Source organism: Ascaphus truei, chromosome 5, assembly GCF_040206685.1.
Source record: "Ascaphus truei isolate aAscTru1 chromosome 5, aAscTru1.hap1, whole genome shotgun sequence".
NCBI lineage: Eukaryota > Metazoa > Chordata > Amphibia > Anura > Ascaphidae > Ascaphus > Ascaphus truei.
In genome coordinates, this window is record NC_134487.1 from 199,966,847 (window position 1) to 199,985,195 (window position 18,349).

At 39.1% G+C, this 18,349-nt stretch overlaps 1 protein-coding gene across 1 annotated transcript; it reads right to left on the reverse strand.

The window, feature by feature from the left end:
• Positions 1–3,286: 3,286 nt before the first annotated feature.
• Positions 3,287–16,293, reverse strand: CLK4 (CDC like kinase 4). The gene is made up of 13 exons (XM_075601609.1): positions 16,141–16,293; positions 13,091–13,254; positions 11,998–12,214; positions 11,184–11,274; positions 10,773–10,839; positions 9,680–9,796; positions 8,435–8,601; positions 8,249–8,343; positions 7,499–7,628; positions 6,836–6,918; positions 6,653–6,732; positions 6,397–6,487; positions 3,287–5,373 (listed from the first exon to the last, which is right to left on the reverse strand). Exons 2-13 carry the CDS (start codon positions 13,252–13,254, stop codon positions 5,209–5,211), a joined length of 1,467 nt encoding a protein of 488 aa, XP_075457724.1. The 5' UTR covers positions 16,141–16,293; the 3' UTR covers positions 3,287–5,208.
• Between the last annotated feature and the right edge of the window lie 2,056 nt (positions 16,294–18,349).

Below are 18,349 nucleotides of genomic sequence, written 5' to 3' on the forward strand. Positions count from 1 at the left end.
ACAGTCCTCATCATTAGCTATGGAGGCTTCCGTTGTCACTATAGGCGTGACTTTTATTCCACACACATCAATATCAGTTGATTACAATTAAAAATGGACACACACATCATTGGAGCAAATTTTTATTCAGACCAGCTGTATGTAGGAGGAGGATGGATGGGGATTGATTTACCCGGCAAGCCGCAGTATATAAGGACGTACGGCGAGCCTTATCCATTCAAACTACGGAGCCTGAGGAAGCCCATAGGGCGAAACGCGTTGCTCGATATCCCCCTACCTTTTTGAACTGTTGCGGCCACCATAGGGAGCAGGACACGGGAAGTGCAGAGCTCCATCCGGACGCGGCGAGAGTTTCCACTGCAGCCCCACGAGTCCCGCTAAACATCCCCCACAGACTGGCCTTCTTAACCCTTGTTTACACCGCAGCTCACTGGTTGAGCGAGCGGTGAGCTTGTTGTTTTAATCTTGCTATTAATAAAGAGTTTAGCCCATACATTCTGAGCTGACAGATTTCTTCATTGCCTTTGGGAGAGAACCATCACCATCAGAGGCTGGCACAGCCCCTATCCAGGGACTCCTGACGGACCACACAAGATACCTTTCCAAGTGGGGACTCACACTTGGCCGTGTGAGTAAATATTTATTTATTTCTATCTACACCTTGTTCCAATTGCCATAGAGTCACATTAGGCTCTTTGGCACATCGAGATCTACCTGGAGGTCAAGATACCTTCCCTCAGTGTTCACTCACACATGCCCGTGTGAGTGTTTATATACTCTATATACTCTATCCATGTGCCACCCCTTTGTTGCACTATTGTGGTTTTATATCTTTTATTCCTATTACTGTTGATACCCCTATTTATATTTCCTCTGAGGGTGATACAACACGCAAGAAAAAGGTGAGGTACAAAGAAGACAAGGGACACCAGATCGAGAGAAAAAGGGCCCTGACGAGAAGTGGAGACTGAATCCACAAGAAAAAGAACCAAGGACGCAAAAGATACCTTGATGCGCAAGCATTCGCACAAGGCCGTGTGAGTGTTTAAATTATTTTAGTTTCACACCATCCATTTTTCAGTGTTCTACACACCTGAATCAGATATCACTCGACTTTATTACTCCACCAGTGCTCCCCCTTCCCCCTCTTTCTTTTTTGCTTCCATTTGAAGGATCCTGGGTAGATCCTCCATTGGGGTTAGAGTCACAGGAGGACAAGAACCAGAGGGAAAACCTTGTCTACCATCAAGGTTTTTTGATACCATACTTACCCTATTCCTAGGTAGCGCCCAGGTATTTCCATTCCTTTGTACCTGTCCCCGCCTGAATACCTGGAAAATTTCCAGCCTGAGCATGATTTCGCGTACAGGTACCAGCAAGCTTGCATTTACCAGTACCAAAATGATTTCCCGCTTCATCAGCTGTCAACTACAAGTGTACCAGGTCAGCTGTCACCCGTCAACTATAATGCAGACTTGAGGAGTCAGTGAGTCATCACCTCTCGTTTGGCAAAGTTTAAATGAAGGTAAATATACAGTACAGTAATGTACTGTATTACACTATACTGTACAGTACATGACAGTATTACTGTAAGTTTAGAGCTGCAGTTCAAGCTTGCGTGTCAAAACAAAATTATTTTTTAAACAATACTGTACGTACTTTACAGTGCATCAGTACAATACTGTATGCGAGTTGAGGGGACAATACTGTACAATACTGTATGCGATTTGAGGGGATGTTTCTCTGTTGAGTGCACTGTGAAGAATGATTTGATTGGCCGTCGAAGTACGTGACGCTGCAGCTTAAAAATGTAGGGAGAGGGTGGGGCTTAAGAGTCAGAGCTAATCAGAAGTTTGTTCTCATCCTACAGACACAGATGTAGAATATTGCTTGAACGGCTGCTTTAATTCCCAATGACACGACTTGACGCATGCGCAATACCGGTAATAATAGCATATTTGTTTCTTTTTCCCCAGAAAAGAAACTTTGACATCAAGCGGAAAAAGACAAAAGAAGGGATTTGGGTGGACCTCCAATATCGCTTTTTTTTAAAAGTTGCTTGCGCATTGTTTGCCAAGTAGGCAAACATTTAGTGACAGTGCCATTTTTATTGATAGAACAATTGTGAGCTTTATAGAAAACCTTATACTGTACAGTATGCTACTTTTTTAATCTTCAAATCTTTTTTTTACATTGTACAGTAAGTACTGTCATCTTCACAACTTTTCTTATAAACACCAAAAATAAAAATGTATATCTTTTATTCTATACAGTATGTATTATTTATTATTCAATGCTTTCAACTTTTGCAACAATACTGTTTTTCTTTTACTGGTATGCGCATGCGTGTACTGTACTGTGCTGTATGTCTCATTTTTACATTTTTTTTAATAACAGGTAAGAGAAATGCCCTTACATTACAGTATGGGAAGTGCAATGCTTTGTTGAACTGTTAATAAGAATTTCAGGTCTGCAATAGGGGGTCGGTCAAAAAATACATTTTATTTTTTAATTCAAGTTTTACAAATATATATTTTTGGGGGGTTATCGCCATGGGCTTGCATAGCAATTATGAATATAATGAGATTCAAACAGTACTGTTGCTTTTTAATTCCACACTAGTCATGTACGTTCTGAGGTGGGTGGCATACTGTAGTACTGTGATTTTTATTTGGGGGTGTGGGGATCAAAACATTATGATAACCTGTTAAGAATATGTCTTTGAACTACAGCTTTGAACTTCATACAGCTCGCACCCCCCCCCCCCACACACAAGGCTCAAGGATTTCATCTTCTTTTCAACACCTCTGACAAACCATGCACCATGCCACGCATGCGCAAGTGCGATAAGCTAAGCCCTTCTAACTTGCCTTTTCTTCAACACAACACAACACCCCACCCCACCAGTAATAAGATTAACATGTTGTGTGAGATACAGGCCTAGCTAAGCAAGCCCTTTTAAAACTGCTATCGTACTGTAACAAAACAAGTCAACTTGAAGTTCAAAGCTTATCAACAACACAACAGAGCCATTCACGTAAATGTACTGTTGCGTAATTATCATGAGCTGGACAGAAGACATGTTGGATAATCCTTAATGCAGGAAAATAGTATTTTTCTATAGAATTTTATTGAATTAACAGAAATGATTGATTAAACAATAAAAATATAATAATTTTTATAAAAACATTTTTTGTTTTTCTATATATTTTTTCCCAAACTAATGTGAAGTGCAATGCTTTGTTTGTTGAACTTTTCATAAGAATTTCAGATCTGCAAGAGGGGGTCGGTTTAAAAAAATAGATTTTATTTTTTAATGCATAATACAGTACAAAAATACAATACAGTAGCTCTTGTCTTTCTTCGTTATGGCATTGCGAGATGGGGGGGAGATCGTGGAGAGGGGGCTGCAGCTCTGAAAATACAGTATGTTATTGTTTTAACCATTTATTTCTGTTAATCAGGCACAAGTAATGAATTCGTGTTTGCCAAAAAACAAAAACAAAATTGTTTTAAATAAAATCTTTTGAAATACTGTAGTTATTGTTTTAGTTTAGCTGTGCGCGCGGGGGCGAGAACGCTGTATGATGGATTATCAGTTCAAATAAATATTTTCAAACGGTCACGCAGAAATGTGATACTGTGACATGCCTATGCGTTTCACACTGTTGTGTATAATAGATACAGTACACACGCTGCTCTGCGTACTGTATAATACAGATACTGCACAGCACAGTACACACTGCTCTGTGTATAATAGACATTGAATTGCTATTGGATTTTTATGACAACTCGCGATCGCCCACTTGAGTTTCGCCAGGTATTGCAGACAACGCTAAAATGCCCTTTTCTGACCCGTGCAAAACGATAAACAAGCCGCGTGTTTAAGTCGGCACGATTCAAATAAATTGCACGCCATCGCATGGGTATTCCGATCCACACACCACGTTAAATGTTCGAATAACTCTAGCACTATTTGTTCGAGTTGGTTGGATCTTCTATTTGCCAGAGGGAGCTTTCAGGGAAAATGTTGCTCACTTGTCGATTTGGCTTTGGATATTGTAGAGTAAATGAATACACTTCAGTATTAGGGGATATCTTTATTTTTATTTTGGACTAACAATGAATGTTATAAGACCACTGTAGAGAATTCTCTCTTCTTCAGGTCTAGTAACTGGACTAACACTGCTATTTCTACTTAAAATATTTTATTGTATAATATGGAGCAGGTGCTAGGGTTTGTTGGGGTGAAAAATAACATTTATTGCTGTTTGGTGGGTGAAGACTTGTATAGCATAACGCAATCAAGGAACTGATTTTTGAGGTTAAGTATTAAGGCACGGTATGCATTTCTGAAAGCAAGTGTTTTAGGAGGCAATAAGAGTAGGTCTAATTAAAAATGGGGAATTTTGACACGCTGGGTGGATGGTCATTATACAAGACAAATCCGGATCAAAATATATATATCCATCTATCTTTTAAAGGTTTGTTAGGGTGTTTGTCTACATATAAAATACATTATATTAACAAAATTCTATTCATTGCACTCTAGATGAGAGAATGCTTTACTGGTCCAATTTAAACCACCACGAACCAGGTTACATTGTGGATCAAAAGACTAATTCAGTTTCAGTTTAGAAACAAATTTAAAAATAAATCAAAATACAATACTATTTCATCACAAGAAAACATATGCAATTAACCTCAAGTAGTATTAATGTGGCATGTGAACCGTCATTAAGTTGGCAATTATCTATATAGTGGCTATTTAAAACAAGTGAATAATTTCCCCCTCCATTACTTAAAACTAACCAAACCTGCCTCACTGAAGATGACGAATGAGCCACCCATGTCTTTAACCCACCGTCTAATTATTTTTACACAGATGGAATATACGTGACATGTCTAATGTTCAAATGCTTGTGTATTTCTCAGATTGATGTAAAACAAGTTTAGGACTTATTAATGTGGGTATCATTGATACGACTAGAAAACTAATGGTGGCTGGAGATTGTGGGAAATAAGAGCAACAATAACCCTTTACATGTTTTATTTTAAGCACAATTGCTGGAAATCAAACAAAATATATTTACAAGGTTTAACATGACTGATACAAAACTATACAAAAAAGGTTTACAAAGACTGTACAATTTTTTTATTTAAATAAATATACAATATAAGTTTTTTTATTGACCGACAGTCCATGTATTAAGTTACTGGTGAAGAGACAGATGTAACCTTCTTTAACTTGTCAAAAAAAGGATGCCTCAAAGCTTCATCAAGAGTGATTCTTTTAGTTGGGTCATACTCCAACATTCTTTGGATAAGATCAAATAGTAGTTGATGATCACAGTCTTCGCAAAGCATAAATTCCTATTAAGAGAAATATAGTTAAAAAAAATAAACCACGCAAAACAAACCAACAAATTAATTGAGAACGGAATAACAGGGGCAGCATAGCATGGCACCCAGAATAAAGGTTAAGCACGTATGCTGGCTGCCTTTGCCCATCAATAAGACAAATCAGAGTTCACCCTTAACTCTAGGATTGGAGACCCTAGTTACACGTAATGCAATTAGTTAGTGTGCTATACAAATGTTATCTAAGTTTGAGAGGACATTGTATGCCTGGGTCAGTGACAATGGCTGTGTATCAGTCATACATTGAGTCAGGGGGCTAATCATTGTGTGGGCCAGGTGCAGTGTCCAGGGACAATGGCAGACTAGGAAGGGACATGTCCACCTGCTGGGAGGGTACATACTCAAAAGGTATAGCATACTCAAAAAGGTATAGAGATCGTGTTCTCTCCCAAGCATCCAACTCAGCAATGTGCCTAGAACAGATCTAGGGGACCAGCATTCAGGTCCTAGCCATACCAATGGTTCCCATCAGTTCTAATTTCACACACTCCCAGGCCTGTCCTTCAGCACACTGCGTCAACCACTCTGCAGATTGGTCCATTCCAGAAGTCCCCATGGCTTAGTGGAGTCCAGGAAACTATACAAGCCGGAACTGATCCGAGCTACAGACATTGCATGGTAGTCTCGGTGACTAGAAACCATCCTATACCTGGACTTTAAAGACCCTGGCGTGGTCACCCCTTGCTACTGGGAACCGGGATTTGATGGACTTGGTAACTGCATCCAAGGTAAGTTTGCTTCAGCAGTGCCCTGCACCTAGCACTTCCATATATAAGTTACTGTGTAGTGGGATGTTGGAGTGTTTTAGATACTTGTCTACAGTTAGTTTCAGCTAAATAAACACATATTTATTAACCTCTGTTCTGCCTGGTAATTGTGATTCCAATGTAGTTCTTTTAAACATATACAATATAGCCTTGGGAGATTAGTGAAATATTCATCTGCCACAACTATCTTCTTGTCTGAGCTACTTACCTTTAAAGGTTTGCATCGCCGCTTAACATATCGACCTGCAATGGTATGTTCATCCCAATCCAACCGGTCATGATAAAAGTACTTGTGTTTCCTATGCAGACAGGAGCTACAATCACCATTTGCAAAAATGCAATATGCACCCAGAGATACAGTATTACAAGACTATAACTATGGCTCAGAAAATGGCCACTAAAAAATAAATACACAGAACTGTCATTGTTCCTTACCCACATGGGTCAAAAAGAAGAACACTCACCTAGTCTTTTGTATCATGTGGAGTGGTAAAGGACCCAAAATGGTTTCCATCATTGCCAAGTGTTCTTTGCTGTCATGAGTCTTTAGGAAAAGAAAAAATATGGCATCACAAAGATTATTTCCTTCACAATTAAAGTCTATGAGCAAATTGAGCTTTGTAATGAAACACATTGTTTTTGTATACCTGAAAAACAGTCAATCCAATATAGTATTCAATCAATATACAACCTATGCTCCAAACATCACATGGCTGGGACCATCCTAATTCTAGAAGGGGGGAAAAAAAACAAGTTAACTACAATGTAACTGGTAAGAAAAGCAACAAACTAAAAATATTACCTCATGCAAATTATAATTTAATAAACTATTAAAATTGGGTTTGTAATAGATCTAAATCTAATGGTTTAAGTAGACTGCCTTTAACATTACAAGCCCTACTTTATATTTAAGTTTCTGTTAATGATTTAGGCTCATGTTAAACCAAAGTGAACTAATGGTACGCACGCAAGAAATGCGGTTAAATTACAGCAATTAGTTCATTAAAAAAAAAAAAAAAAAAAAAAAAGGACATATTGTTTAATCATATAGCCTACCAAGTTTTAAGATAATGAAAGCCAACCTCCCAATGAGATAGATCTACATTTTAACTCCGTTTTTACTTTCATAAAAAATAGGTCTACTATAAATAAAGACAAAATCCAAGTGACATCTAGATAAAAAAATGAATTATGTAATTGGTCAAATACGACAATTATTTAAATGCATTTTTTTTGTTTTAGGACAAAGTCCACTAAAAAATTAGCACTCTATAAAGGTTGCATAATAAAAAGTGCTTTGTGACACCAACCCAAAATAACTTCAGGAGCTCTATAATGTCTTGTGGAAACCAAAGCACTGTGATGCTCAGTATCATACGTAGCACTCCCAAAGTCCACAATTTTGATGTCACTGTTTTTCAAATGGCGCTCATCACGTTTCTGGGAAGAAAAAAGTGAATGCAAGACAGAATGCAAACAAATATGGACACAAGATATTTGTATTTTCCATCCCTTTTGTTTTACAATACAGAATCTAAATTACTCTGAAATGTTAAAAAATGATTAAACTCAATTAATATGCTTCAAAAAAAAAAATACAGATTAAATGTATTCTTAAATTAAATAGGACAAAGGCACTAAACCCTACTGTAGCCACATTCTGAACACAATTATCTATCAAACCTATTTATTTCTGCACAGCATTACACCCCACTACATTTATGTAGCATTCTCCCCCCAGCTAGCTATAGGAGTTATCAGCATTTCTAGACACAGGCCTACCTTTCAGCACAATGATTTAAAATGGGCTGTCCTCCAGTACCGCTTAGTAAAGACGGCCCATTGTCATAGGCCTGCAATCTTTAAGGGGAGTACTGACTATGTAACGGGTGGGGTTAAGAGCATAGATGGAATGGATAAAAATGAGAAAAGAGAGATGAGAGTTGGAGCTGAGGAAGTGTAGGGGGGAAAAAAAGGGGACAGTGAAAAAATGGTGTGAACGGGGGAAAATCTTTGCATCAAGCAGCAAGGATTACTGCCTTAATTTAACAGCTACTTACCCTTTTATGGTTATACGAAACTTCATAGTCAGACTGTACAAACAGAATATTTTCTGGTTTAAGATCTGTGTGAGTAAGTTTATTTTGATGTAAAACTGAAAGAGAAAAAAAAAAATTCAAGCAAACAAATATGAAAAGCTAATTTATCAGGCAACACAAGTAATATTTAGTTTTCATAGTACTTACAGTTGATAGATTTGCAGATCTGATGAGCCATATTCCTTATATGGTCCAAATGGAAAGGTAAAAAGCTATTTTCTTTAATGAAGTCGTAAGTACTTAGGCCAAGCAGTTCAAAAACTATGCAAACATGACCACGGTGATCAAACCTTTCCAACATCTGTACACATCGGCTAAAAGATAAAAAAAAAAATATATATATACACATGCACAATACACTGATTTGTCTAGTTGAGCCATACCACACTAAACATTTTTTTAGACCGTCCTATAAAAACATGAGGCCTGCATGCGCATCCCCCAAATGCCTCTCTCTATGGTCCCTTCCATCCTGTTGTGCGCGAGCGAGAAAAGCGGTCACCCCTTCTGTATAAATGTACTACACATTAAATTATTAGATTACAGAGACTTACCCCTCTTAGGCCACTATTCACTAATCGCAGGAGTTAACAGCCATTCAAGTCAATAGCAGTTAACTTCAGATCGGAGTGCAATAGCCTGCATTGCAGTTTTGGTAACCCTGGCTCAAATCTTTCGGTTACCCTAGTTATCCAATATTTATGAGCATCTAAGAACATAGAATACTTCTTGACACAGGGAAATAAACCATAGAGTAGCTCAGTGGTAAAGTCACTGCTTTTGAACCCCAGTGTCTCTTATGACCATTGGCAAGTCACTACTCTGTGAATCAGACACTAAAATTAGATTCTAAGGACCAAGGGCAAGGACTCATTGTGCACCAAACATTTAACGTACATTGCTGTGTGCAGGGTCTGTGCTATATAGGAAAAATAAAAAATAGTATTAAGTGGGTGAATAACATCTAGGTTGTAAAATGCTATCAGGAATCCTAAGTTTATGAGGTCAAGAGGTGAGCATTATAAAAGTAGCTAAGTGGTCATAATACACTGGCCACCCAGTTGAATTCCCATTGTCAGGTCTCCTTGATCAAATTACTAAAATTACTTCATGATAAAAAAAAAAAAAACATATAGACTGTAAGCAACTTGGGACATTGTTTATATAGCACTATAAAATTGTATATACAGTATTGCATATACTGTCCGAGCTATGGAAGAAAAAAATGGGGGGAGGGAAAAAAAACAAAAAACGGTATATCATTTTTTTAAGGCACCAATAATTTACATTTATCCTATTAGACATGCCACACTCGCAAGGACAGTTTGGATCTTAAGGGGAGGATTGTCAGCTTTAAAAAAAAAAAAAAAAAAAAAAAAACCTCATACTTACAATGTGTTCTTTGGATCCTGTGTGTTCAAATGCTCCAACACTTGTACTTCAGATTGGGCAGCTTCACGATATCTCTCAACATTTTTTATTATTTTGACTGCTACTCGTACACCACCCCTTAAATAAAAATACAGTTTTATATATTTTCATGTTAGCATAGATAAATAGAGGGAGGAGAGGGGTGGGTGTGTGAATACACACACACACCACACTACAGGGATTGCTTTATGAAATATATCTGGAGCGTGTCTAAGAAGGTGGTCATGTTACGGATTCAAATCGTCTGCTATTGCCCTTTACAGTGCTTAAGGGCCTGCAACGCAATGTTGGCACCTTTGTCTGAAGTGCAACCCAAACAAGTTTGTCTTGTGTTACTACACAGCAGAAAATTAATGTTACATGGGCATGAACCGTGAATTGCATCAAAGAGGGGGGGGGGGGGGGGGCATTTGCTATAAACAGTTGATCAAAACCAAGCCAATAAAATTGATTTTTTATTTGAGGGAAAAAAAAAAAAAAAAAAAAAAACAACAACATGAAAATAGGAAAAATGTAATTCAAGTTATTATAGGACATATCAAAAGATGAGCGAATATGAGAAAGGAAAGCAGTCTGTATTGCCATTAAAGAAGCCCCTCAGGAGGACTCCCTGGTTCAAATGTTAATAAAAGAAAAAACGAGCAGGCAAGATAGCTACTTAAACCTTTGTAGTGCCTTTATGACATTACTGGTACGTCATAAGGGCACTGTAAAAGGTTAAAGCAGCATACCTGCCTGCAACTTTTCTTAACATACCCTCAGAGCGGCTGCTTCAATAGAAATATGATCTGCTTTCCTTCCTCAGCTCCCTTCATCCTTTTAGAATATCCATATATGTTTTCATACTTTCAAGTGCCTATGATGTACCAGGTACGTCATAGGCTCTTGCTCGTTTTCTAAGGGGGGGTGATAAGGCCAACCACTCAAATTTCCATTTCTAGTATTTGGGCACCAGTCAATCAATCATGTGTTAGCTACTGGAGCGATCATGATCCAAAACGTGCAGGAGGAAGGTTAAGATAACATTCATGACTGCGACAAACTTTTTCCTTACCCCTTATGATCAATACACTCCACTACTTTTCCAAAAGCCCCTTCTCCCACAGTGTGAACAATTTCATCTAGAAACAGGAAAAGGGAAGTTAGTGACTAGAAGGGAAACAAGTTAATTTTGTCTGAACATTTTTTATATACTAAATGATTTAAAAAAAATTCTAATTGGTTTCTAAATTACATAAGCTAAAAATGTAAAAATGTGACTATATTTGGTCATTAAAAATATTTTTTAACTACGCTGTTACAGATAAATAATCTAACTACTTTTAATTAAACAGTTTCTAGCAATGAAATTAATCAAATTAAAAATATAAATATCATTTTTAATTTTGTTTTTAATTCTGCAATCATAATATTCTATTCTAAGCAATCTCTTTAAAAGTAAAAAGTTTTGAAAAATATTCTATACATCTTCCTCTTAGTACGTCTCCACTTTCACAGATCAGGTGACCCTCCTCATCATCCTCTACACTCCTGGATCTTTTCCTGCGGTGACTCTTCTGGAAACAGGAAGTAGTGGCACCAAGATCGTCCAGCCAATCATTAAACCCGACCAAGTGAATTCAGGGCAGAATACGCAATTCATTCAGCGGGGAGATATTCAGGTATTCAGTTACGCAACCAGGCCACGAACAGTTGGCGGGAGCAATTTCATTCAATTTCAGGCCCCAGAAATTCCAGGGGCACACAGTTTATGTTACAGAAGAAAAACATGGCAAGGAACAGATTTTCAGATAAGATACTTTCAATGTGATAAAACAGAAAAATTATACAACACAAATCCTACAACTAATTTGCAATGCATAATATATTTAGCAATGCATAACCAAGTTCAGCCATATAAATTAAGTACTCATTTAATAAAGACAGAACATAAAAGCATTCCATGCTATTGGTGGATGGTCAGGTTACACATTTTGTACTTAAACACAAGTCTAGGAAACGTGATTGTCAAAACAAATTATAGTTCAAGTGTCAAAGCATATTACATGCATGAAAGCAAGCAGTTTACACTTGCTAAAGTATGCATCATGATGTGGCAAAGCCATAATAGTGGTCTATAAAACTATGAAGTTACCAAAAAAGACGAAGTACAACAATAGATCGATCATTAAAAAAAATTAAGTTCTGTCTGCACTAGAGCATAAACGTTAAGCAGCTGAAGTAATGCTATTTAATTCAAGATATTCCTATTTTAGAATAAAAAAAAAAACGTTTCATACCGAATGTGAAACATGACTGGAATGACGATACTTCCTATGTCTCTCTCTGTGATTGCTTATGACACTTTTCCCAGATGACTTGCTGCACTGGGTGTGGTAGCTATCATAGTCTCTCCGACGGTGTCCACTCTCGTAATCATTGTAGTTATTTCTGTATTCCACATATCGTCTGCCATGGTGATCTCTCTCGATCATGGGTCTTTCTTCTGGGTTGTGGCTTAAACAGACATAAAATTGCTTAATTTCAACTGCAGGAATATTTGATACATATATACAAAAAGGCAATTTTGTTCATCTGTGGTAATACTAGGTTTTTACTCAATTAATTGTTAGAGATGTATGTGCACATACAATTTCTGCAGCTTGTATTTTTCACTTCAAATATTCACATAAGCCTACATCAATAAATAACGCTATAAATCAGAAAGGGGAGAGGAAAAAAAAAAAAAAACAGCTATAGTTGAGTTACAGATCGTAAGCCGATTTTAACAATTCAGAGCAGCAGCCCATTCGTCAGAAAATGTTTGTCCTACTCTATATGCATCATTACTAGAATCAGGTTTTGATAGTTCCTTCAATGGTCGAGTATCGTTACATTTTGAAGTACGATGTGTGATTTAAAATGTTTGCATTAAGTTCATAAATTACACTATACATCCCAATTAAACTAGAAAATGGCACATGCTAACAAAACGGAAGAAAGGAAACTGTCAGTCTTTTTCTTTATATAAAAAAAGGTGGCAGGGCCAAGCAATTAAAAATATTTACTAAACAGGTTAACACTTCACTACCTTTAATATTGTATTGCTATAAATATTGCATGTTATATCATTCTTAATATACCACCATACAGGTCAGAATATAATTCTGTATAGGCGCTGAAGAAGTGGCTCAGTGAATTGAGGCACCGACTCTGAAAACTAACATTAATTTACAAGCAGGGGAGCCCGGTTCAAATTTAGGTGACAGCTCGTTAATCTTGGGCAAATCACTTTATCTCCCTGTGCCTCATTTGGAGAAAAACGCTATTTAAAAAAAAAAAAAAAAAGTTAATTATTAAAGTTATTATAGGCACACCATGACAGGCACTTACTTATCAGATGATTGTAAGTGACAATGTCTGTGTTTGCAGTGTTTGTTCTCTTGCTCACTGCTACGTGATCTTCTCTTTCGTTTGTAGCTTCTGCTGTACTTTTTGTAATCCCAGCTCTCCTGTTCATCCCAATCAGGATAGCGAGTACGATTGGAGTGACGCATCTGTCAAGAAAAAAAAATTTTAAAAAATGATCACTACTTATAAGACGGCTTCATAATAACTGATGTGGCAATTTCTGCAGAATGCAAAATGTACATCTACTTTAGCGGTATCTTGTTTGCGGGGTCATGCTTTTTCCCTCCAAGAGAACTTTTACCTCATAGAAATTACCATCCTTCTCCAGAGATGTAATGATACCATTATTTTGCCAAATACAGGATCAAGAAAGGTTACAAATTGAAGAATTAGTGTTCCTGATTAAAATAGTTTTTTCTTTTAAACAGAAGAGCTAGTGATTTTTTTTTTCACTTTCAACAAATTTTTATATTTTTTGAAATCCAATTACTATAGAAAGTTGTTTTCAAATACTTTATCCAACTGCCACCTAGTTATTTAAATAGATGCAGTAAACGTTATTACCCCGTTAATGTAAGGAGTTGCACTAACACTAGCGCGTTATTTAACAGGGGTAATAACGTCTGCTACATCTGTAATAACAAGCATCTGAATTTTGAGAGAAAACATTGCTTCCTTAGACATATTATACATGGTTCAGCTCCATGGGGCACCCAGGTTAGGGTTAACCACAAAAAGAAAGGGTGGGTGGGGGGAGAGAAAGGAAGGAAAGAGATGGACTTGAGGACTATACCCACATACCACAACTCTGGCACTATCTGGATACAAATCTTAAGTGTAGCTATTAATAATAATAATAAAAATAAAAAAAACCCCATGGGTTCTCCATTTTTATTATTAACATTCTTGAACATTGTACAGTCTGTTCAACTTCAACACAATAGGCTGCCCAGTTCTCCCGCCTACACTACATTAAGCACAATAACTAATGTGTTAAAGGAAATGATTTTCCTCCTGAAAATATTGAGCAATCAGTTTGTACAGTTTGGTACAAAGAATTGGTGGATGTGCATTATTAATGTTACAAATACATCAAGTAAAATGACAAAAACAAGCGCTCTTCCCCACAACAAGTAAACTGATTGACGTGAGAGAGCAGGGCCTCTGTAAGTATCTCCCGTCGTCACAACACCATGAGATGTCAAGTCATATGACCATGCCAAAACTTCCCGACGAATGTGGTCTTGTCGAGGACAAAGGCCTGGCGGACCAGGTAAGAGGCCCTGCGAAAGCCCTTGCACAGAGCCCAACAAAATTACAAGCTGGTCCTCTCTGATCTGATTACTACAATGATTCCGATGTTCAACCTGCTCATTAGGGCTCATATTCACTAAAAAGCTCCACGCTTAAGGCCTAGGACATAGTAAAGAATTTGGTGCTGCTGCTTGCTCTACCAGGAGCTTTTTGCTGTCCTGGCAGAGGAGACAGCAAGCTCGCTTGGGAGGCGGGTATCACTGTGTGTGTGTGTGTGTGTGTGTGTGTGTGTGTGTATATATTATACAATATTTTAAATTTAAAAAAAAAAGACACGTGAGAATAAATTATTTATTAACATTGTGCAACTTTGATAAATATATTCACACATACATAAATCACACATACATAAATCACACACACAGTGACACACACACACACACACAGTGACACACACACACACACACACAGTGACACACACACAGTGACACACACACAGTGACCTCTGTGCTGCCTCTACTCGGTCTGGTGGCTCTGCTATCTCACCGACACAGTAGGTAAAATGCCGGCTGCAGCCCCATTGGATGGGACCTCCGCTCCCCCAAGCGACAAAATTTCAAACTTGCCTGTCTCTTCTGATTTTCTCAGCCTCCGCACGCATCAGCACGCATGCGGAGGGAGAAACTATAGCCGATTACAGATGCAGGGGCTTTCTGCATCTGTTCAGCGCGGCTCAGCCCACCTCAGCGACGCTGATTTTACTATGTCCTAGGCCTAAGGCTGCATCCCTGCTGGCGCCGAGCGTGCTGTGCACTTGCCGCTTTTACTTCCTGTAGTCTTTATGTTGACGTCCTCGCTCACGCTCTCCCAAGTTTGGCGCTTGAGACAAAAAAAAAGTGACTTTGAAACGCGCTCAACATGCCCCCAATGCCCGCTCCTGCTTGTAAAATAGCCAGGACACCAAGCACTCACGCTTAGAGAGAGTTGGTGACTATCGCTCTCAAGCATGAGCGCGATCAGCACCAGCAGGGACGCAGCCTTTAGAAAGATGTACAAAGCTTTGCACCCTTTAGTGAATATGGGCCCGAGAGAGTAACATTCAGGGGAGCAGTCTCTGATCGCACAGTGCTGCTGCATAGCAAACAGAGCAGCAGTAGGGGTGACTCCTGTGAAAATACAACACCTGTGCAGTATTACTTCAAGATCTGTAGTACAGTACTATGAAGAATTGAAATAGAATGTTTTGTTTTTGTCTGAATGTTTCTCCTGTCCTTTAATATTGTGTTTCAAGTTAGGAGGTATACAAAAGGAGCAGCGTTTCTGTATATTACTAGTTTGTTTTCGTTAATATTGATTGTATGCTCGATATCATTTGTAATAATAAAAATATTTTAATCAAATAAAAAAAAAAAAACCTGGAGTAACAGTTCAGACCGAAAGAACCTCCTAACGTATGATAATTTATTACAAAAACTAGGGAGCAACAAAGAAAATATAACCACAATACCCGCGGTGCTTGGATTAATCTGGATCGCCGATTTATACCATCTGACACTTCGTTACAAAAGAAAAAAAATTGGCAACCCTTGGACTGCTACATGAAATGTATTGTGGTTAATAAAATACAGAGACAGCAACCGCCATTACGCGTATAGGACAGCGGGGCTCCAACAACAAGATGGCAGCCGTGCAGTGTCACATCGCCACTGTTTCTTCAGCAACACTTCCACAATATATTAGAACGTCAAACGGCGACATAGCTCAACATCCATCATTACCTTGTGCGGTTGTAGCGGGCGTTCAACCTGCCGCAGTAACAAGAACACCTTCCTCTCTCCTCAACTGCAGTCTCTAGTAATGGCGTCTGCGCAAACTTCTAGAAAACATGGCGATTGTTCAACGTCGTGACGGGTTCACCTACGCACGCCCCTTTGTGACGTTTCATTCAGGGGTGAGTTTATCAGCGACTAATGACCCAGACGAAAGACACAGTGCTTTCCGCAACACGTGACTGTTGAAACAAGAGGCGTCTTTAGTTTGGACGTTAAGAAACGGGTTTATTTGTCCATATTTTTACATATATCTAAAGTTAAAAAAAAACCACATATATTCTGAGTCATGAAGAGAGATTATGCCACCTTTAAAAAGCAGATTCGTTTGTTTTTGCTAAATGTTTGTTTTTGCCAGATGGCCTTTTATACTTACCAGTATTGTTTTACGGCTAAATAGAAAGATGGAGGATTCGGCTAATTTCTCAAGTTTTTTTTATTCCAGGGAAGCAATAGATGCGTCAAATAAGATATTTAAATGGGTCATATATCAAAGTCCTATTCCTACAAAGCTGGTGTGGATTTTTCAAAGAATAAAATTACATTGAAATTGGATTTCCTTTTAAAAATGTATTGTTTTTTTCCCCCCATCAGTTATGTCTTTGGGACACTATAGTAATTAGTCCACCAGTTTAAAGTAATGTTTTATTTCTCTAATATCTATTTTATCTTTTCTATAAGTATATTAATAAACTACTTAATATATTTTAAAAAATTGATAAAAAGCACCCAATGTGTGTGTATTTGTGTGTATATATATATATATATATATATATATATATATATATATATATATATATATATATATATATATATATATACATATATAGCCCCGGTGCCCTCCATGCTCCGGAGACCCCTCTCCCGAGGTGCCGAGCGGTTGCGGGTGCCGCCAGAGGCAGGGGCGGACCCGCCGGCACAACGCAAGGGTGGAGGCCAGTGCAGGGAGCGCTGGGAGTCTTGGCGGCGCAGAAGGGTCCCTGGAGCTAGGGAGAAGTCGCGCGAGGGTGAGAATAGGCAAGAAAGGGTTGCGGCGGCCCCTAAATGTTCGCGCATGCGCAGGAGAATCGCGCACATGGCCCCAATGTATTTACAGGCGCCCCAGGACTACAATTCCCATGGGGCCTAGCGAGGGAGACACCAGGTGCCTGATAGTGGCCAATGAGGGCCAAGGATTCCCAGGCAGGAGTGGATACATTTCGCGGGCTGAGCCCACGCTAGTTAGTTGGAGCTGGGAGCAGAACGGGGAAGGAAGGGTGCAGGGAGCGAGTGAAGCTCCTGCACCAAGTAAGGTCCCCCATATCCCAGGTAGGCCCCAACTCCCCACCACGCTAGTGGGTAATTGATAAGGGACGGCCCCAGTTAGGGACTCTGCCCTTAGTGTGTGTGTGCTGTCTTGTCAGAGTCACGGCTGTCAGAGCTGTGAGGTCTTACAAGCAGGCACAGTGTTTGTGCAGCACGTTTGCTGTACGTACCAAGTAGGTGGCAGTGCGTTACTGCAAGTACTGGGTACTAAGTAGTTAGAGTCAGGACCGGGAAGAGCTAGGGGGACGGATAGGCCATTAACCCCTTAGGTCCCAGGTAGGTCCTCACTCCCCAGCTTGTGGTGCTACAGGGACAGGCCCTAGGTTAGGGACTTGTCACGTTAGTGCCAGTGATAGATAGGGACACAGCGGACGCTGCGCTTCCTGAAAGGAGACTTGGGTTCAAGTCTGCGCCCCAGAGACAAAGACTATCTTCAGGGTGAGATCGCCCCTGGCGGACCCCAGGCAAGGAATCACCGGATCAGACGGGATCCCCGAGCGACAGATCCTTTGTGAAGTGGTTGCAGGCCCGAGTGCAGGAGCACTCGGCATGTACCCCATAAGTGCACCAACAAACCTTAACATTCTCAACACACGTAGTGGCAGCGCTGACCACGGGACAAGGGGTTGGGCTGTGGGCACCGTGTGGGGATGTTATAATATGGTGGTGTTATAAGTATTATGTAAGAGTTGTCATTTATTCATTCAGTAAACCTGTTAGCCATAACACTGGTGTATGTGGTTTCTGGGTGGGTTCCTATGTTAGGGCCATTCTACATTCCCATAGAATCCTACATAGGTGGAGGCGCTGAAACCGAGAACGTTCCAGAGGATTCACCCCAGGCTCTCACTGG